The sequence below is a fragment of the Hydra vulgaris genome, chromosome 09, assembly GCF_038396675.1.
Source record: "Hydra vulgaris chromosome 09, alternate assembly HydraT2T_AEP".
Lineage (NCBI taxonomy): Eukaryota > Metazoa > Cnidaria > Hydrozoa > Anthoathecata > Hydridae > Hydra > Hydra vulgaris.
In genome coordinates this window covers 29,749,614-29,772,500 of record NC_088928.1, presented here as the reverse complement: position 1 = coordinate 29,772,500, position 22,887 = coordinate 29,749,614, and the positions used below count along the sequence as shown (strand labels likewise).

The window sequence follows — 22,887 nt, the reverse complement described above, 5'->3', positions numbered from 1 at the left end:
CAGATTAATGTAGGCAATTATATATCTTTAAAAAAAATAATAAAAGCTAAATAAACAAACTTCAAGAGAAATGAAAGTCTAATAGAGGCACTTTGTAAAATTCTCTAGTTTAGGTTATTTTTTGAGGCTCCTTGATGTGAAACAAATATTGTCCCATTCATAAAAATTTTCTAGTGTCAAACAAGCATTTAATATTCTTACCATTGGCTTCACATAAGCACTGTTTTCCTTGACATTTTTAATTTGTCCAAGAAAAAGTTCACATGTCTCAAATTTTCTGAGCTTGATTTCTCATTCTTATTCTTTTTGTTGACAAGTTTATTTTCAATGCTACTCAATGATTTTGAGCTAGAATTGTGATCATGGCACTCTTTTGGATCTTCTATTGAACTTTTGATATTTTTTGATTGAACTTTTGACTTTATGCTCTTCGTGTGTTTATTCAGTTTTTTTCTTTCTTTGCAACCTTTGAGCCAATATCAAAACTGTTATCAAATTTTTCTAAATCTTCTATGCCAACACTTTTTTCTGCAGGAACAGAAAACTTTTTTTTTCGTTTTTTAGTTACTGAAGTCTGCAAGGATTTATTTTTCTTGTAAAAAATTGGATGTCTAAATTGGATGGACCAATATGTCTGTTACGTTGATAAAGAATCCAATCCCTCAAATGTGCCTCAAGCACGACTAATTGAAAATTTTTGGGGACATTTGGAACAGAAGGTTTACGAGGGAGATTGGCAAGCTTCAACAGAGCAAGTTTTGATTGATCGCATTAAACTAAAACTACAAGAAATTGATTTAAACTTTTTACATTCGCATATGAAAGGCGTCAGAGCAAAATTGAGATCAATTGCAGATGGTGGTGTTTTTTCATATAAAAAATATTATATTTTTATTAAAAGAAAAATGCTTTATTTAAAAAAAATATAATAGTAGTTTGTTTTTTTATTTATAAATAAGTTATTGACGTTTTTATTTTGTCCGATAACCCGTGATATCCGCATCACCCGTTAATATGACATAAATCTTCTTTACCGATTGGAAATCCAAAATCACTCAATTGAATGGTACACTTCACAAAAGCAGCCTCCTCGAATTTGGAAAAGAAGTATGGTTTATTGGGTTTTAAGTTGTGTTTTCCTTTTAATTTGTAACAAATTGTTTTTTGACTGATGCCATATTTAGCAGCAACTTGCTTTTGCGTCAGCTTTTTACTTTTTGCCTCTTCAAGACATTTGGATAGATCATTATTTGTATAGCCTTTATACTTTTTGGCTTTGTAACAACTTGACATCTGGAAAAAACATGAATGTCATTTTTGAATAAGCAAAAAAAGTTGATAAAAACAATAAAAATATATGTAATAAATATACCTATATATAAAATATATTTTAAGTTTTAAAGACAGCTGTGGTTATTTTGCACATTGTGCTAAGTTATCCTAAATTTAGTCCAAGATAGTAATTTATTTACAAAATTTAGTAAATTTTCTTCATCTATACTGACAATTGCATTAAAACATAAAATAATTCAAATTAGTATTTTGATGAGCATGTTATGCTGTTTACTTACCTTAGAATTCTGATCTGCTTAACAGATAAAAGTTGCAAGAAATTATTTGAATGACTTTTTTCTATGTTTAAGTAAAATTACTTGTGTAGAAAGAAATCTTGTTAAAATGAATTTTTTGCACTATTTTTGTATTAAAACTAGAATAAACAGCTGACTTGAAAAGTGCTTTGCAGTTGTAGCTAAAATTTTTAACTGCGAGAGAATAAAATATCTTTGACTTTAGTTGTACAATGTTAACCACGGTTGTGCAAAGTTACCCAAAGTTGCAGCATATCAATAATAATATTATTATGATCTTAATATAATTAATAATAATAAAAACGCAACTTTATAAGTCAAAAGAAAATTAATTTGTTAATCTTTTTTTTTTTAATTTCACTTAGAATATGTGAACACTATAAGCAGCCAAAAGTACTGCAAAATCCGAAATATGCTATCCGAAAAAAAATAAATATACTACTTCTGCTGATTTAAGTTAATATATTCTACTCTCTTTAATTTATAAAAAACTATCAATTACTTTTATAAATAAAAATAGGAAATGAAGAATAATAAAAAAATATAATATTTTTTACTGCAATAAAAGTCCTTCATACTCAGATACAGTCATGTATGCACTAAAGCCCCTGCTAATGGCAGTTATAGTATTTTTATAGTATTTTTATATATTTATGGTTAGCTTAAATAATTAAATATACACATTTAATTATCTATTTAAGCTAACCATAAATAAATAATTAAATATATATATAAATATATATATATATATATATATATATATATATATATATATATATATATATATATATATATATATATATATATATATATGTATATACATATATAAATATATAAACAAGTCTCGGAAGCGAGACCTTTAGCTCTTGCCTACATTCCCCTAAAGTGATTTAGGGGAGCCATTTACGGCTCTTGCAAAAGCATATTTTTTTCATAAACATAAACCACTTTTTTTTCTTTATTAATAAAATTAAAAATTCTTCTGCAAACAACACTGTAAACTGCTTCTTTTTTATTTTGTTCAAACTCATATATATAATATGAAATTGTTATGCACTAAGTTATTGTGAAATAATTTTTACATTACGTAAAGAATTATATATTTTTTATACTTGTTATAATTTTTAGATAAATTATATAAATTTACATTTAATTGTCTCAATTAGAGCAAAATAAAAAACATAATGCATAATTAAATGCTCGGCTAAAAAAATTGAAATTATATAAACACTTTTATTGTGGAATCTTTTTTTGTTGTAATAGTTATTTAACTTTCTGCATTCTAATACAGTAAGAAAATATAAAATATATTTTATTAACATTACAAACTTATTTAGCTTTTTTTTACACTTGTCTAAAAAAAATTTTCATAGTATGATAAACGATGCTGGTTATAAATATATATATATATATATATATATATATATATATATATATATATATATATATATATATATATATATATATATATATATATATATATATATATATATATATATATATATATAGTAGTGTGCAAAAGTTTAGAATACCAACTTTTTTTTCTGCACAACTTTTCACAAACTTTCTTAAATAAGCTAGAATTTTTACCAAATGTGCTCTATATTATTTCAATTTAAAATACAAAACATAAAAGTTTAATTTAAAATAAAAAAAGTTTAATTAACATTTAATCGTTTTTTTGAAAAAAGCTTCCGTGCAAAAGTTTAGAAACAGTATCATACCCTGCAATTAAATCATGTTTTTGTAAACAAAAGCAAAATTTTAGGCCAAAATTTTTGTGAAATTTAATAACTTAATTACTTTAGAGAAATTTCAAAGGCAGTGAAGTATAACTAATTGCTAAAATATTTGTAAAATTTTATAATTCAATTACTTGAATAATATTACTAATATTTTAAAAGCATGGGAAAAGCTAAGGAAGTTTTAAAGGAAATAAAGGAATTAATTATAAAAACTGTGAGAAATAAATGACTTACATACAGATTTCTGAACTTTATGTTTCTAAATCAGGAATAAGTCACATTATGAAGAGATTTTGTCTGCGCAAAACTATTGAAAGCAAACCTTGCTCTGGAAGACCTAAAGTTACAACTGAAAAGTCTGATAGATTATTAGTAAGGTATTCCAAAAATAACCCTCACAAGACTGCTGTTGAACTTAATTCATTTATGCATCAGTTTCATAGCACAAACTGTAGCGTCGATACAACTAAACGTCAATTAAAACAAAATAATCTGTAAGGTCGTCGTCCAGTTAAGAAACGGCTAATATCTGCAAAAAATTTAAAAAAAAACAAAATAAAATTTGCAAAAGATCATATTAGTCGGTCAGCTAATGACTGATCAAAAGTCCTTTTTTCTGATGAATCAAAGTTTATGCCATTCAGTAATAATGGAACTAGGTACATTAGGCACCCAGTAGCAGACAGATTTAATCCAAAATATTAGTTACCCACTGTTAAACATGGAGGAGGAAATGTTATGGTTTGGGGATGTTTTAGTTGTGACAAGGTGGGCCCAATTCATCATATAGAAGGTATTATGGACCAGAGACTTTATTTAGACATCATCAAGAATGTTATGCTGCCACATGCAAAGCATAAAATGACTTGCAAATGGATCTTACAACAAGTTAATGATCCAAAGTATTGTGCCAGATCTGTTAAGGAATATTTTAAATTACAAAAAATCAAAGTTCTCGAATGGCCTTCACAGAGCCCAGATCTCAATCCTGTTAAGCATCTTTGGGAGTACATCGATCAGTAGTTAGTTGGTAGAAAAACAACCAACAAAGACCGTTTATTTGCATTGATTAAAGAATGTGGTATAATATTCCTCAGGATGTTCTCATTAAATTAGTAGATTCAATGCCTCGTCGCTGTGATGCTGTATTAAAGGCAAATAGATATGCCACCAAATACTAAGTGCTTTAATAAAACTATTTAATTGTTAAAAAATTGTTATTTTGTGAATTTTAGTAAAAGTTTCAGCTTTTTCAAAACAAATATTAATCAAGTTTAGTTGTTTCTAAACTTTTGCACAGAAGCTTTTTCAAAAAAATGATTAAATGTTAATTAACCATTAAATTTTACCACTTTTGTGGTTTGTATTTTAAATTGAAATAATATAGAGCACATTTGGTAAAACTTTCAGTTTAGTTATGAAAGTTATGCAGCAAAAACTGAAAAAAAGTTGGTGTTTCTAAACTTTTGCACGCTACTGTATATATATATATATATATATATATATATATATATATATATATATATATATATATATATATATATATATATATATATATGTATATATATATACATTTATATATATATACACATATATATATGCACATATATATGCATATATATATATATATATATATATATATATATATATATATATATATATATATATATATATATATATATATATATATATATATATATATATATATATATATATATATATATATATATATATATATATATATATATATATAGTGGTTTCATAAATTTAAATGCACTCATTTTTTTTTACATATATGTTAGAAAATACTTAAAATTGAAATAAAATAAAAGTGCTACCGCTATGTTTGATATATAATTTAATAGAGGAAATGAGTAATTATATAATTTAAATTATATAAATATAATTAAATTAAAAAAATAATTTAATTGAGGAAGTACTGCTATGTTTGATATATAATTTAATAGAGGAACTCTATTATAGAGCACCTTAATTTTTTTACAGGATGTTTATTACTCATTCTATACCAATTAACACAAAAAGGTTAATTGATAAGCCTAATTTTATTTAGTTCATAAATTTAGACGCACAATCAATTTTTTCCCCATATTTCTCATTAATAGGCCTAAATTAGATGATTTTGTCAAAAAACCTTATATAAATATGACTTACCTGGAATTAATTAATTTTAATAAATAAACAAAAGTTAAGTTAGTTTTGCACTTAGAAAGACGCGAAAGATGGGCAAAAGACGTATCACTCAAGGTGAAAGATGGCAAATTATTGCTCACATCAATACAATGCGAAATACAATTATTTCTCAAATCACAGTCCGCCGAATACTTATCAAATACAAGATTGGAATCTACTCTGCTTTGAAGAAACCATTCCTGCATCCATATGATAAACAAAGGAGACTAAAATGGTGTCGTGAAAGAAGGTATTGGACAATAAAACAATGGAAAAATATTATTTAGAGTGATGAGAGTAACTTTGAGCTAATCAGTCACAAATCTAACATAACAGTCAAAAAAATGGCTCACGAAAAGTATTACGAAAGGTACATTAGACCAACTGTACAAAGTGGAGAAGGCTCGATAGGAATTCGGTCATGCTTCAATTACAAAGGTGTTGGTATGTGCCAAACATACATCTGAAGAATCAACTCCAGAATATACATAGAAGTAGTGGAAAACAACCTAATTCCATCAATTGACCTGCTTATGCTCAATGATAAACCATGGAAACTTCAACAGGATGGCGCTACTGCACATACTGCATACTATACAAAGGAGTGGTTCAACGATAATATCAAGACAATACCGTGGCCTCCATACTCACGTGATATGAACCCGATAGAAAACATTTGGGCTTGGATTGACCGTGAATTGGCAAAGGTTCAAATTTCCACACTTGGCCAGCTGAAGGACGTCCTTAGGGAGACCTGATATAGGGTCCCAGAAGCGATGTGCAAAAATCTTGTTGAGTCTATGCCTAGAAAAGTTCTTAGTTGTATTAAAGCAAAAGGCGGATGCACAAAATATTGATTGGTTCATAAATTACGCCTCCTAATGTATCGTGCGTCTAAATTTATGAATAATTTTTTTTGTCTTATTTTTTTAATACCATGTAGTTGTACCTAATTATTAAATAGTGTTTGTATTTTTTTGTAAATTTTTTTTAAATTTTGTATTCTGTATGTATTTATCTAATAAATAGAAAAAAAACTAAACCGAAACCTTTTTTCGTTATTGTTTTATCGTTAAAAAACTAAAAATTTCTATTCTCAAATATGAGTGCGTCTAAATTTAAGAAAACCACTGTATATATATATATATATATACATATATATATATACATATATATATATATATACATATATACATATATACATATATATATATATATATATATATATATATATATATATATATATATATATATATATATATATATATATATATATATATATATATATATATAATATATATATATATATATATATATGTAAAGTACGCACTTCTTAATAACAGGAAAAGCAACACCAAGAAAAACATCATCTTGAATAGATTTTTGATCGAAGACTTGATCAAATCTGAAAAGTAATTCAATAAAATAACACCATTACAATATAAATTTTTATTATATTGAATAAATTTCAGGAAAATACATCAATAGCAATAATTTTGCGAAGAAAAAAATCATAATTTAAAAAACCTGTAAGAAAACCTGTAAGAAAAAAATTAAAATGTGTAAAAGTTAATCATACAAAAAATTATAATTTTCTTTTTTGTTATTAATGTAACCATCGGAAACACCATGAGGTAAATAAAAGAAAATTTCATTCTTCAAGGTATCAGTACTTTTTACTTCATAAAGCTAAAAAAATTCACACAAAAATCATTCTCATTAAAAATATTTTTAGTTATATAGACTTAGTTATTTAGTTATATCTCTTACCCATTTTTAATATAGTTTTCATACCTGTTAAGTAAAATGATTTCACCGCCGTAAATTCTTCAGTTTGATTTACACAAATATTTGTATTGTGAGTTTATTAGTTACTATACAAAATTATCTACACTTACCCTTGTAGAATCCTTAGAAGATTTGAATTAGCTAAGTATTTGTAGGAGCTTAGTTGTTATTATACAATATTATACCACTTATTTGTTACTACATAAAATTATTTACACTCACCCCTGTAGATTGTTTAGTGGGTTTTATTCGACAAAATATTTGTATAGTTTGTTTGACCATTACTGTATGAAAATTCTGAAATTCTAAATATTAAATAGTTAAAGTGATACAATAACTAAAATATTAACTAATATACAATTTAAATAACCTTTGTAACAGTATAATGTAACCAATAAAAAGAAATTCCAGGTTTAAACTAACTATTTGCATAAATTGTATATCAAAATCATTTTTGTTTTGGAAAATTAGAGAAGCATTTTTTAGAATGACAAACTATTGTCTACATAATTCAGAAGTTCTTGTAAAATTTCTTTGTTAACCCAAATGACATGTATGTGACAATATTAGATAAAACACTGATCCAAATTAATTAAAAAGAATAGAAATTTTTAGGCGCGCATTATTTACAGCATAATGAATATTAAAAATAAACAATTCAACTTCTAAAGAAGTTTCCGTTAAGAAACATTGACATCAATAAATGTTAAATACTTATTAATGGTCATATTGCCAAACACCAACCCATGTTATTACATATAACTAAGCGACACAAATAACAAGTCATGAGACTATGTTATAGCATAACTATGTGAGCAAGTTACATGTGAGATAATGTAAAACTGTTAGTGTTAAAAACTATTATTTTAGAATAAACTTTTCAATAAATTATTGAAAGAATTAAGCAAATACTATTGTTAAATTCTATGGCACAAAAATTTTAGATTAAATTTTAGATTAAATGTTCCTCATCTATTCTAAAACAACTTTTTGTTTATTTCCAAGAAACATAAAAACAATGAAAATAAATTTAACCCAATAAACTTTAACATAACTTCAAAAATATTAACAAAACAAAGAGAATTTTTTTTCAATTCTATTATATATAGATTAAATAACAATCTTTCATTTACATAGATCAAAAAGCATATATTTAAAGATATAATCCTTCAGGTGTCCCTTCTTGTTTACGATATAAAACATTTTCTTTTGCTTTCTTAAAGTCCTCATTTGTAACTTTCATTCTTCTTTCCCTTAGAGCCAGTAAGCCAGCTTCAGTACATATAGCCTAAAAAAATTTTGATTGTAAAATATTTCATAAACCATTTGTTAAAAGAATAATCATTTAATACCTTAATATCAGCACCAGATAAATCATCTTTAGCTACTATATACTCTTCTAGATCAACATCATCAGCTAAAGTCATTCGTCCTGTATGAATATTAAATATGCGTCGCTTAGTCTTTTGATCAGGAAGTGGAAACTCTATCTTTCTATCAATTCGTCCTGAATGAAGCATAAGAGTTGTAACTAGTAAGTATAAACTATAATACCAATCAATTAAATCCAAAATAATTAAAATATACCGGGACGAATAAGAGCTGGATCAAGTGAATCTATTCTATTGGTAGCCATAATTACCTAATGAAAAAAACTAGCTTTTTAAAACCAAAATTTTGCACCCTCCTAAAACTTTTTTTCCTTCTAAAAATATTTTTAAATAAAAAAAAATTCATCTATAATATATATTTAAAATTTATTTTTTTAATTCTAACAAAATTGAGTACACTACCAGAGATCCGGTTCAATCTAAAAATAATTCACATATCACACACGACACAAGCACACTTCCACAGGTAAAAGTTAAAATAGCTTGATATTGGTTTTACCGCTTCCATAGTTTTGTTATAAGTCCAGTATTTTTGATTTTCAATGAAGGATACAGTGTAATAGAAATTATTTAACATATTTGGAAAAAAAAATTGATAAGTTAAAACTTTTTGGCTTTTTAAAAAATCAAGCAGTCTCATTTTTTTGAGAGCAGTGTATATATAAGTTATTGCAACTAGTTTGCACTTACTAGTTTTACAATTCAAAATTTTTCACTTTTGCAAAAAGTGCAACTTAATTGCATTTTTTGATGCCAGGAAGCTTTATTTATTAAAAAAGGACTATTGAGCAATATAGAAAATTTGATAAATAAAATTAATAAAGTTTTATTGAGAGTGCATTAAAATTCAAGCATCAAAAGAAGATAAACATCAAAATGTTTTATTAAATTCTCTGGATAAATGGTAGTATGGAAAACAAAAAACAGTACCATATAATCTTATCATGTGAAGTCAAATGCACAAAACTATTTTAATATGGTAACTAACTATTTTAATAATTTTAAGCACTAAACTCAATAAACATGTGTATAAAGAAACAAAACTTTTAACTGACTATATGTTCTTGATTGACATAACAAACAAATGCATTGATCCCATTTGGTGGTAAGGCCTTTTGTCATGGGTTTATTTGGCTAATATACATAGATCATCCAGATCATATTTTAAAAATCCGGAAAATTGTTTGGGTAAAATATCTGGAAAATATTTTCCCATATTTTCCAACTAATTTTGCTTTTAGCTGAGTTGCTTCCTTTTTTTTTTCTTAATTTTTGTATGAGTGATGAGTGAAAAAGCTTAAAAACAAATACATTACAAAAATATTCACCTAAACATGTATGGAAAATTTTTGGATATCAGGAAAAACTAAAAGTTGAGTAAATATCCGGAATTTTCGAAAATATCCAGAAAAAGATAATCTCTAAATATATTATTATGGATCTGTAAAAACTCATGTTGAGTATTGAATAAAGATAATATCAATCTTCTCCTCTTAGTAAGCATGCTCACAATTACTTTTTCAAGCGCTAACTAGTATTAGAGGTTAATTACAAAGACGATTGTAATATTCTTTTAACAAAATCAATGCAATCTTACAACAATAGAACTCAAACTTGGCAGCTTGAACAGCTCCAATTACATTTATAATGGGTTTCAAGACCTTATATCTAATAGAAAGGACATTATTAAATAAAATAAAAATAGAAAAAAAAAGACATTAAAAAAAATAATCTTTTACTTACTTAGCTTGACTTAAAATAAACAAGAAACAATAACTTGATTGGAGATTATGTAGAAAATGTAATTTTTAGTTGATTAAAAAACATTAGTTTGAAGATCATTACAAACAAAAATCAGAAAAAGAATTCAACCATATATAGTAGTAGGAAGTGCTGTGATAGAAAGAATCTAATTTAGAAGTGTAAGTTAAAGCTTTAGTGATATCATGACATATTCTGAACTATCTAAAGAAGAAGTAAAGAAAACTAAGCACTAGCTGAAATCAGATACAAGACGCAAATCAAGTGAAGGTATTAGGGTTGTCTGGAAAACAAGTCACAAAGGTATAAATAAAAGATTGAGAATGAAATTTTTTTTTTAACTTTAGTGCCAGCAAGGTCAGTGATACTAGAGCCAAGCTATTCAGTGTCATGAAAATTCAAGTCACCAATAATAACATTGACTGATAAATAAAAAAAAAGGGCTTGGTCAAATTGATCGGAAAAAACATTGAAAGAAGTGCAGTCTTTAATAGAAGAAAAATAAAGAACAAAGAGAAAGGTAGGAATGAAAAGGTGCTAAATGAAAGCAGTTAAAAGAATAATCAGAGGATGGAAACTTTTAAGAACAAATGCGCATTGATAGGTAAATATATGTACAAGTAGTGACTACTAAAGTAGTCACATGCTTAAAAGCCATCAACACTGAGATCTGAAGATAAAACAACGGAAATTAAATTAGTCTTTTTTTATGGAGATATCTTTACTGAACCAAGAGTTCCAAGATAAAGGGGTATTTTAAGTTAGTTAACTTCTCTAAAACTTTGCCTAGAAAAGAAAGCCCTTCATATTTTGTAATCCATACTTTTGTAAGATATACACAACAAAATTTACACAATAAAAATTTATGACAATAAAAATGACTATAAAAAGTCATTTTGTAAATTATGCCTTCATATGTATTGTATATATATTTGTAAATCATACCCTCAAATTAAATACTATTAAAATTCATTCATATTTTATTAAAAATATAGTTTTCAAAAAATTGAACCTTAACATCTCCTCTTGAATCAAACCCATCTAATTGATTAAGAAGTTCTAACATTGTTCGCTGAATCTCGCGTTCGCCTCCTGAATTTGAATCATACCTAAATTAAATTTTAAAATAAAACTGAAGCAAACTTTTATAAGAACTATGATTTTTAATATATTTTAATATTATAATACAAAAACTCAGGTGACAGGAATAGTGTCAAAAAATGAACTTCAAAATGGTGTCAAATATATTGAAAAAGCCTGTGGCAAAAAAAAAGGAACAGTGTAGCAAATGAATTTAATGAATAGTGTCAAAAACAAAGAAAAAAGAATAGTGTCACAAATGAATTTAATGAATAGTGCAAAAAACAAAGAAAAAGGAATAGTGTCGCAAATTAATTTAATGAATAGTGTCAAAAACAAAAAAAAGGAATAGTGTCACATAAATTTGATGAATGGTGTAGGAAACAAAGAAAAAGGAATAGTGCCACAAATGAATTTAATGGATAGTGTCTAAAATAAAAAAAAGGAATAGTGTCGCAAATGAATTTAATGAATAGTGCAGAAAGCAAAGAAAAAGGAATAGTGTCGCAAATTAATTTAATGAATAGTGTCAAAAACAAAAAAAAGGAATAGTGTCACATAAATTTGATGAATGGTGTAGGAAACAAAGAAAAAGGAATAGTGCCACAAATGAATTTAATGGATAGTGTCTAAAATAAAAAAAAGGAATAGTGTCGCAAATGAATTTAATGAATAGTGCAGAAAACAAAGAAAAAGGAATAGTGTTGCAAATTAATTTAATGAATAGTGTTGAAAACAAAAACAAAAAAGGAATAGTGTCACAAATGAATTAAATAAATAGTGTAGAAAACAAAGGAAAAGGAACAGTGTCAAAAACAAAAAAAAGGAATAGTGTCACATATGAATTTAATAAATAGTGTAGAAAACAAAGAGAAAAGAATAGTGCCACAAATGAATTTAATGGATAGTGTCAAAAACAAAAAAAAGGAACAGTGCCGCAAATGAATTTAATAAATAGTGTAGAAAACAAAGAAAAAGGAATAGTGTCGCAAATGAATTTAATGAATAGGCTAAAAGATAGTTGGTGCAAGTACTGAGGCCTCCGGCTATTAGTACATGACCAGGGCCCTGTCCCCGGCTGAAAATGAGACTTTTTGCAAACCCGGCTTTAGCCCCGGCCCCAGCAAAATTATAAGATTTAGCAGGGGATGATAGCCAGGGCTAGAAAAAAATTTTATAATACTTTATATATTATAATTTTATGCTTACATTTACTATTTATTAAATACTGGCATATATTTATATATTTTTAAACTCTAACTTACTTCCAACAATATTGCAAGCAACCGCTATTAAGTTATGAGTTACTGTAAATAGAGAATAAGTTAAAATATTAGGAAACGGTTAACTGAAGACTTAAAAAGTTGAAGGTTGTATAAAAAAGGAAACCATGAAGACAGGGAGGAGTTAAAAAGTTTTTTTGATGTGCAAGGAAAAAAACTGGATTAATAAAAGTTTTTATAGCATGAAGGGAGAGATACAGTAAAAGGATACAACTTGTTAAATATGAAGCCAAGTAAGAATGAGTTTCGGTTTATTGTAATAGAGATAGCTCATTTGAGCATTGAACATGATTGAATTTGTAGAAAAAAGAAAGAAACACAACCTTACAACAATGGGAGAGTGGATTAAGCTTGACAGATAAACTAGGTCTAATTGCATTTACAATGTGCTTTGTCTGAGAGTAAAAGGGTTGTTATTCATCAATATAGGAATGCCAACATTATTGCAATATTTTTTTGCAGTAAATGAGTTTTGTCTAATAAAAATTGTGAATTTTAAGTCCAGAATTTAAATCCATAAGCCATTGAAAGTCTTAGGCTGTTACAGAAGAGAGATCAGATTAAAAATCAGCTGCTTGTTCTAAGCAATTAAAAATACAGCCACTTTAGATGTAAAATTTTCATGAAGATCGATATTGTAGATAGAAACACTACGGGAGCAAAGATAGAACCTTGTGGTACTCTTAAAGTTACTTGCAATAAGGAAGAGTGTAGGCCTTCAAGAATAACTTTAATACTGCAGTTAGAAAGAAAGAAATTAATTTCAAAACCTTTATATAAAAAAACTAACAACAGAGTGAAGTCTATTCACAGTATAATTGGAGAGGTCAAAGTGTTTTCTAGAGTTTAGAAAAATTGGAACCACTTATTTAGCACTTATTTAGCTCTGGAGAACACTTTTTTAAGACTATAATGGAAATCTTGTCTGGAGCACAAACTGTAGAAGCTTTTAATTAATAATTAACTTTAGCATTGGAAGCCAGCGATTTCGATGTATAACAATGAGTTAATCTGTTTAACTGGCAGTAAGAGTATGGCAATTATATTCAAGAGTCAAATTGTAGTAAGATTTCTTTGTAAATAACTCTGCTTTATTCTGGGGAGAAGTAAAAAGATCAGACCCATGACTTAGAGATTAAATGTTAAACTCACTTTAGTTAATGACACTGATGAAGACTAACCAAAAGTCCCTAGAACCTAAAATCTGAGATAAGATACAAGATTTAGTAAACTGAGAATAACAGAGCTTAACATCAGACAGGACCTTTTTACACTAGCTTCTTGAAATAATAAAAGGGCATTAGTTCTTAAGAGAGATGCTTTTGTAAAAAAGATGTAAAAAATGATTAAAGTTTAATAAAGCAACTGGTCAAGATGGTGAAAAATGTAGAGTAGAATGAGGCTTGACTTATAATTGAAGAGAATGAATAAAAGCTTTTAAACATTTATTCCAGAAGGAATAAAAGCCTCTGAGATGCGCTTTATGCATACATATTGTGGATATAAGCATACATGTTTGCTATTTATTTAGATGCTGGCATACAATATCCTTACATATTTATATAAATTTTAGTATTTATATGGTGTGATATTTGCCGAAAAAGAAGATAATCAGATAATGATCATGATCATGATGGTAATGATGATTATGATGATGTTGATCATAATGATGTTTATATATGCACGTATATAAAATATATAACATGAATTTTGAATTAAAAAATATATATACTTTAGGATGTATAAATGCTTATGCAGCCCCCATCACAAACCCGGCCCCTGCCCCTTCTATTTTTTACTAAACCTGGCCCTGGTCAAATATCGACCCCGGTCGTTTACTACCGGCTATTTCAGCATGATATCAGATATGTTTCTAAACACGCATTTATAGTTATTATTATTTTTTTGTTTTTGACACTATTAATTAAACTCCTTTGCGACATTATTCCTTTTTCTATTTACAACATAATTCATTAAATTCATTTGCGACATAACTTTTTATTCTGTTATTCGACAATCAGCATTGCAACAATTTGTAACACTATTGCTTTTTCACATTTTCAACAATCAAAATTGCGACTTTCAAACTTTTGCGACACTGTACTACCACATCAAAAACTCACGTGAAAGTTCTCAGAAATTTTAAATGTTTCTATTAATTCAAAACTATCTTTAAAATTATTATAAAATTTTTTTTCTTTTGAGTAACAGGTTGGCATACTTTTAAAGAAATTTTATTTAAAAAATATTTAAAACCTTATTCAGAATTGAAAGGCACACCTTTTTCATTATATTTGATTTTTTAGTTTTTGGTATAGGAGAGGTGCTAATGTAGAATACGATTAAAAAAGCTCAGCAATTAAAGTCAAATATTGGAAAAAAAAAAGATTTTTACTAATGTCAGAAGATCATTGGCAGCATCAGTAACAATGTTAATAAATTGACAACTTCTAAGACTCAGACATATTCAACTTATCTTGTTAAATAAAATTTTTGAGGAAACTTATATATTCCATTACTGGTTTGATAGTTTCCAATCAGTTAGCAAAAATTATTTGATATTGCAAATTAATTTTATATATACTGGAATACAGCTGTACTTGTACTAGTAGCGTTTAAATAATTTTTTAATAATTAAAAACTTGACCAATCCCTTTATAATTTAACAGGTGTTAAAATATAAAGGGATTGGAGATCTATTAGATTAGATGTCTTATCAGACCTTCTGATGAGATATGTAATAGATCTCATCATAAGCTTCAAAGAGCATTTTACATAAATCTTCAGAAATAGTCAAAACAATGCGCATACATAAAAAATGTAATTTTTATTTTTTTAAATGTTCTTAAAGATCTTAAATTAATAATATATTGGTCTTATATCAGTATATAATTATATACTTCCTCTTAAAAAAGCAAAACCAAAAAGCTTCAAAAAAGCATAATTAAATATAAAGAAGTTTATAAGAAGTTTATATTTTTGCTGGATAGCTATCATTATTCAACTGCTTAAATGTTTACGTTTAAGTTGTCACAATCAATTCATTATATAAAATTGTAAGAAAAATTCAAATTTTCAATTTCACGTTCACAAAATATCTTCTACAACAAATCTTTTATTATTATTTGAATAATAAGAACTTTCTACATAGTGAACAATTGTAACAGTTTATTTATTTCTAATAGAGATCTTTAATTTAGAGTTAAGATAGATAAGACCTTACGGAACTATAAAAGACTTTTTCAATGATACCACAATATCAAGAGCTCAAAAACTCACAGAAAATATTTTTAAATTGTGAAAAACTGATCAATCAATCATTAATGCAATTCAACTATTCATTTTTTATTGTTATTATTTTATATATTTTAATACTATAATTGCATAAATGCCAAACAAGTTTTCTATCCACTACCTTTTTCAAAAAGAGTTTGTTAATTGAAACCATCACAATGAATAAAATACTATATTAGCCTTGTTGAAACAATTTTTTTTTTAATTTTTGAAAATGTTAAATAAGCAGTTTTAAAAATAAAAAATTGCAAAAGACAAAAAAAAGATTATAAGATATAAAAAAATGCAAACCTTTTGGTTCCTACAGCATCTATTTCATCAATAAAAACAATAGATGGTGAGTGTTCTTCTGCTACTCGAAACAGTTCTCTTACAAGTTTTGGTCCATCACCCTAAATAAAGCTTGAATTAAAATTAATGGTATTTTATTCATAACCTTATCCCTTTCTTACCTTTTTTAAACTAAATACATGTATGTATTTATGTATGAATGTATTTATTTACATACATGCATACATACATTCATACATACATACATACATACATACATACATACATACATACATACATACATACATACATACATACATACATACATACATACATACATACATACATACATACATACATACATACATGATCTAATCTTATATGCCATATAGATAAGGCATTTTAATGCTTTTTCTATAAGTGGCATAAACCTATTCAAGTTTATAAGTTTCAAATTTTATATATCTTTAATTTTAGAAAATTTTCTTCAGACTAAAGATCTGATAATTGCATTAGAAATATGTATGTCAAGTTTGTTTGTTTTAATATAAAATATAGTACAATATTTATTTTCTCTACTTTTGATCATACACAAATCTTACAAGGTATTTTTGAATTAACTCTGAACCAACCACACGCAAAAATGTTGCTGATGTTTGATTTGCTACAGCTTTAGCAAGTAGTGTTTTACCTAGAAAAAATATTTTATTAGTAATCACACAAAGTTTAATAAAAAAGATAAGAATAAATAAAAGAAAATTTATCAAGTTATTATTAAATTTTAAGTTAACCTACTACTATATTTTAAATTTTAAGGTAGCAACAATATATTGTTAATTAACTAAAGTAGTAACAATAAATTGTTAATTAACTATGTTAGTAACAATAAATTGTTAATTAACTAAGTTAGTAACAATATATTGTTAATTAACTAAGGTAGCAACAATATATTGTTAATTAACTAAGGTAGCAACAATATATTGTTAATTAATTAAAGTAGTAATAATATATTATTAATTAAATAAGGTAGTAACAATATATTGCCTTAACTTTGTGCCACAATTAAGTCAAATAGTACTTATATATTAAAAAAATATCTAACTATAAAAAGGACTTAAAATGTTATGATTGAATGTTATAAAACTAATTACAACATAACTAAAACTTTTTAGTGAAAATTGAAAAGGAAACCTGTTCCAGGCTCTCCATATAATATTACTCCTTTAGGGGGCTTGATTCCCATCTCCTCATAAAGCTCAGGGTGTGTTAAAGGCAACTCAACTGATTCCTATAAAAAAAAATACACTTTGTGAAAGTATAATAAAAAAGGAAGAAAAAAATGTTTTCGGCTTTAAAAAAAAGTCTTTGTAAACTATTGATTTTTAAACAGACATATTTGTGATGAATTAAAACTTAAATGAGCATAAGTTAAAACCAAAGAATGAAGTTATTTATAAGTTAAAGATGAAGATTGAGCTAAAGAATAAGTTGAAGTTAAAATAAGTGTTCAAGATGAAGAAAGAGTTGAAAATAAAAAGTTAAAAGAATAGGCAATATTAAACAAAAAAGATCATTTATTATTAATACTTAACTTAATAACATCATTTGTGCATTTTTGATACAGAACCTTTGAAACAGCAAAAAAAATGTGTACGTGTGCGTGTGTGTTTAATTACTAATACATAATATATTTGAAGTTTGCTATCTATATGATTTGGTTTTTTGTTATTATAAATGATCATCTAAGTCATGTTTTAAAAATCCGGAAAACATTTTGCAAAAAAATTACACAGGTCAACAAAGAGTTTTTTATCAGAGATAATTTTGGGTTACCTGGATACATTTTTTGATGCTGATTTCAAAAACCGTAATCAGATTTTTTGTAGCTCGTTGAGTTTTTGTTTAATGTAAATAATATTATTATACGGCTTTTTGTTTATTTTTTTTAATATTACGATTAAGTAAAAATATCATCATAATCTTTCATCTAGTGTTTGTATATATACCAGTTTAACTGGATTTTCTGGATAGTTTAGTTTGAACTTTATTTGAAGTTTTATACTAACATAATATAAGAATCATAAGCCCAAACACATATCTCATTATTGTCATACAATTTTAATGACAAAAGCAAATACACAGGTTTATCTTGGATGCCACCTAGGTGACCAAGATAAACCTTGGGGGCTGCATCAAATCAGCACTGCTTGTTCAAACGGATTACGCGATTAGATAAACATAAAGAAATCTTCAATGCTGTTTGCCATACCCATGGAGGGAGCCAAGAGATCATCATGCAGATTGTTATTCTGTAGTGTCAACATGACAGGGTTTTCTGCAAAGAACAAACAGAGTATTGCCTATCAAGTTATGAGTTCAGCCAGAAGGGTTCTAATTACATTAAAAGATAAAAATTTTGAACCTAGGTTGTTAACTCAAAAGCAAAAGTCTAAAGCAAAAGCAGAGCTTCTTGCTTTGAGACTACAAGAGAACAACTTACTTGACAAAAATGTTTGCATCATTTACTACTGTAAATGGAGTATTAGCTTACCAATATTAGATAGCCCAATTTGTTATTGCCATGATATACATGGTCAACTCACAGAATTATCTAGACGTATGCAGCATCTGACTGGCATCTCTTCATCAGTTTTTTGAAGCAAATTATTTTTGCATAATGGAAATGTCAAGCCATCTATCCCTATTGCCCATTCTGTGCATCTAAAGAGACATGACAATATGGATATACTATATTAGGCAATCAAATACGACAGTCCTTAATGGCACAAACATACCTATAACTTTGAGATCTGCGGAGATTTTAAAGTTATAGGTATTTTGATGGGTACGCAAGTAGGATTTACAAAATATGGTTGTTTGATTTGCTTATGGAGCAGTTGTGGCACAATTAAACACTACAACAAACGTGAATGGGCACTAAGGTCTACATATGTTCCAGAAACAAGCAGTATCCAGAATGTCCTTTTAGTTGATTCGAAAAAGATCATCGTACCCCCTTTCCACATTAAACTTGGTTTAATAAAGAATTTTTTTTTTTTACAATGTAGTATTTAAGGTTCTCCAGGAAGTCCTAAAGGTCTTATCACAGAGCACCGCAAAAGAGCATTTAACTTAGAAGTTCATGCTTTTTTTCTTAACAATGTTGCTTATCTGGCCAGAGCCGGTATCGAAACATGGACCTTTTGTTTCAGAACTCTAGCCACTCCTCCATGGCTGCTTAAATACATTTGATAAACCAATGGGTAAAGTTAATTCACAAGTGTTCCAATACCTTTTTACAAAATTTCAGAAAGTTAGTGCAGCAAAATTGAAGGCAAGAATTTTTGTTGGGCCACAAATCGGGGAGCTTTTGATGGATACAGAATTTTAAAGGGCCTCAATCAACTGTAATTAGAAGCTTGGCTGGCTTTTAAATGGACATCCACAAACTTCCCGGGGGATAACAAGCCCCTGGGGGATAACAAGCAGACATAAAAGGATGGAGTTGCAAAACTCATTAAAGCTTATAAAGAAATGTATTTTCCAATGTCTTTAAAAATGCACTCCCGGCATTATCATCTAGACTTCTTTCTTGAAAACCTTGGTGCAGTCAGTGACAAGAAAGGGGAAAGTTTTCACCAAGGTTTTAGAGCTATGGAAGTTTGTAACCAAGGATTTTATAAAAGCATGGTGGCTGGCGATTGTTGGATGTTGTATTGTAAAATTCCAGACCAAAACTTTAAATGGAAATAGTAATCTTAACGCTTTTAACAGCTTGTAATGTGTATACTCTTATTTTACAATTATATTTAAAGCTCTCTTTCAAGTAAATTTGTTATTTGCAAGTTATTGCGTAGTACTAAATTAGTGTATGATTCCCACCAGGTCGCTGGTAATACTGTGATCAACTTGTTTCTCCGCGCAATGATCTTGTTTGTCAAGATTAGTGTTTCAGAGTTAAAGAGTTGAGAGATGGTTGTAACCACAATAAGGAGGAAAAAAAAATATGTAAATATATTTAAAGAATAAAAAAGGTTGCTGGGGCCAACCGAACAGTATTGGAGGGTAATTATTAAAAATTGTTGTTTTTCAGCCCATCCTAATGTTGGATGGGTTATACGTTCCTTATTATATTATATTACCTACTTACCCTATATGTCATTTTTCCCAAATAAATGGTTTGTATAGAATATGATATATCTAACACTCCATTTTCATATAATTATGTACATTTTCATAATACAAAAAATTGTAAATAATTTAAAAACTATACATGCTAGAACAAAACTGTGACAAGATTTGGATTTGGCATCAAATATACATTTAGAAAAGCTTGTTTTTGTTTGTGATGAGAAAAAAAAAATATTTTTGTTGACCTGTGTTATATACAAAGAATACAATATTAAGAATAATGAAATGTTGTTTTATATATATATATATATTTAGTTGATTAATTGTGCTTTTGGTATGGTCTTATCTATTTGGTTAGTAGCTTTTGTTGTTAAGACCATAATATAATAAACATCTGCAAAGATGTCTACTTTTAGTGTCAATTTAAAAAAACTTTTGAATACTTTAATAGAGAACATAATGTAATAAACGGTAGGAACAAAAAAAAACTGTAAATTTATTATCTCACTCTGCATTATTCTGTATCATTAATGGAACTACATTAGCTTATTTACCAATCAGACATCCCACTCTCAAAATCAATAATTACTCCTATTATATAATATGAATCTAAATAAATTTGTTTTTAAAATTAATTTCATGTTAATTTAGCCATAAGTTAAAGATAACTTTCAGTTTAAGCATAAGTTAATTAAACTTTTATTTTTGATAAGCTTATGTTAGTTAATGTAAAAAATAACAAGACATGGGTTTATATTATAAAAAAAGGGGAAGATACTGTAAACTTAGTGTAGCAACAACTTCTAAAACTCAAGTTCTATATAAATGCAATAAAAAACGTGACTTAAAATTTTGTTATAGTCTAAGAAGGCTTTTAGGGAAAATAAATCTTGGGGGAAGTATACCCTGTTAGATTGATTCTATTTTCAATGAAGCAACTATTTCTTCATGTAATATAACATATCATTTCAACACCATGGTTTTTGAAAAATCTTATTCTATATAGAGTACCAACTACATCATTTCTATACCTAAAAATAACTTGTAAATCTGTAAACAATATATTATAGTATGCTCACTTCACAAAAAACACTTTATTGCTAAAAGTAAGAATTTAAATTTAGACAATTCAAAACCTTTATCTCTTGTATTTGTGTATCCAATCCACCAATATCAGCATATGTTTCTGTAGGAGCTTTTTCAAGTTTCATGACACTAACCATAGGATCTGTATCTTCACCTAGAACTCCAACAACAGCATGTACCTTTTTAAAGTTAAATAGTTTAATGATTTTCATGAAAATATTATGGTATCAATATATTTAAAAAAATTATAAACCTTGTGATTGAGAAGAACAGAGCATCCTGGTTCCAGTAAATCTTTATCAACAAAAGATAAGATGTTTACATAATGTTCTGAACCCACAGACGTTGACACAATAGCATGATTATCATCAATAATTTCTTCTAAAGAACCAACAGACATTGGTGTACCTCGTAAGTCATCAACTTTACTACGTTCTTCCTGAAATATTCATTAAATATATATTGTACACTTTTTAAAACTAATATTTACATTCTGGAGCTAGACACCAACTATGAAGATATTGTAATAATTGAGGTTTGACTTGTTACATAATTAACTCACCTTATCAAAATAGTAGACTAAACAAATGTGACATGGTAATATCACGAAGTAAAACAATACTGACTTACTTTAACAGGTTAATAATCATTAATTAAACCCATTTTTACGTTGTTTTTTCTTTATATTTAATTCAAGTAAAACCTCTAAGCTTTATTGAATTGACATTTTGTATGTATTCATGTAGTCTTAAATGTTTATATAAAGATTCTTAATAAATTTACATTATTTTGGTTTTAGTATTGAAACATCACTACAATTATTTAGTTTCTAATATCTGTTTGTAGAGTGGCAAATAAATTTGAATGAAAAACTAGTTAGGGTTGCTAACCCTAGGCTGGGTTAGTCAACAAGTTGAGACATTGTATGGCTGCATTAAATTAGAGTGCTTTAAAAATTTGCATTTAAAATTTTCACAGAAACATTTCTTAATACTTCAATGAATTATTTACCGCTAAAGTGGCTAATGAAACATTACAATCTAAATTAAGAACCCTAAAAGATATGAGTGAAAGCAATGTGGCTCAAATTTGATTATATGAGTCTGAGCCAACCATCAAAAAAAAGCTAGTGTTGATGCAACATCTTTTACAGCTGTTTAAACTGATGCAATCTATAACTCCTCATTGTTTAATTTTTCATATAAACAAAAGTAGATAAGCAAAAAAAAATCAGCATTATTTCAAAAGTAGTCAATGATGGCCAAAATTGATACTTTGA

At 27.0% G+C, this 22,887-nt stretch overlaps 2 protein-coding genes across 6 annotated transcripts in view; both read right to left on the bottom strand.

Moving 5' to 3' along the window:
* Positions 1-7,853, bottom strand: part of LOC100200026 (kinesin-like protein KIF6) — a 103,828-nt gene extending 95,975 nt beyond the window's left edge. For 3 of the 5 annotated variants that reach the window (XM_065805267.1, XM_065805268.1, XM_065805270.1), the window contains exons 1-3: positions 7,535-7,655; positions 7,104-7,213; positions 6,855-6,929 (exon numbers count right to left, since the gene is read on the bottom strand). In XM_065805267.1, the coding sequence (XP_065661339.1) occupies positions 6,855-6,929; positions 7,104-7,213; positions 7,535-7,594 (245 nt within the window). In that variant the 5' untranslated portion in view covers positions 7,595-7,655. Of the gene's footprint in view, positions 1-6,854; positions 6,930-7,103; positions 7,214-7,534; positions 7,656-7,735 lie in introns of those variants that run through there. The other 2 variants (XM_065805266.1, XM_065805269.1) reach the window with 2 other exon arrangements.
* Positions 7,854-8,324: 471 nt separating this feature from the next.
* Positions 8,325-22,887, bottom strand: part of LOC100209561 (26S proteasome regulatory subunit 4) — a 34,591-nt gene continuing 20,028 nt past the window's right edge. The window contains exons 5-13 of the mRNA XM_065805265.1: positions 21,862-22,047; positions 21,659-21,787; positions 17,583-17,679; positions 16,994-17,082; positions 16,413-16,513; positions 11,477-11,573; positions 8,900-8,954; positions 8,665-8,819; positions 8,325-8,600 (exon numbers count right to left, since the gene is read on the bottom strand). Of these exons, the coding sequence (XP_065661337.1) occupies positions 8,466-8,600; positions 8,665-8,819; positions 8,900-8,954; positions 11,477-11,573; positions 16,413-16,513; positions 16,994-17,082; positions 17,583-17,679; positions 21,659-21,787; positions 21,862-22,047 (1,044 nt within the window). The 3' untranslated portion in view covers positions 8,325-8,465. The remainder of the gene's footprint in view (positions 8,601-8,664; positions 8,820-8,899; positions 8,955-11,476; positions 11,574-16,412; positions 16,514-16,993; positions 17,083-17,582; positions 17,680-21,658; positions 21,788-21,861; positions 22,048-22,887) is intronic.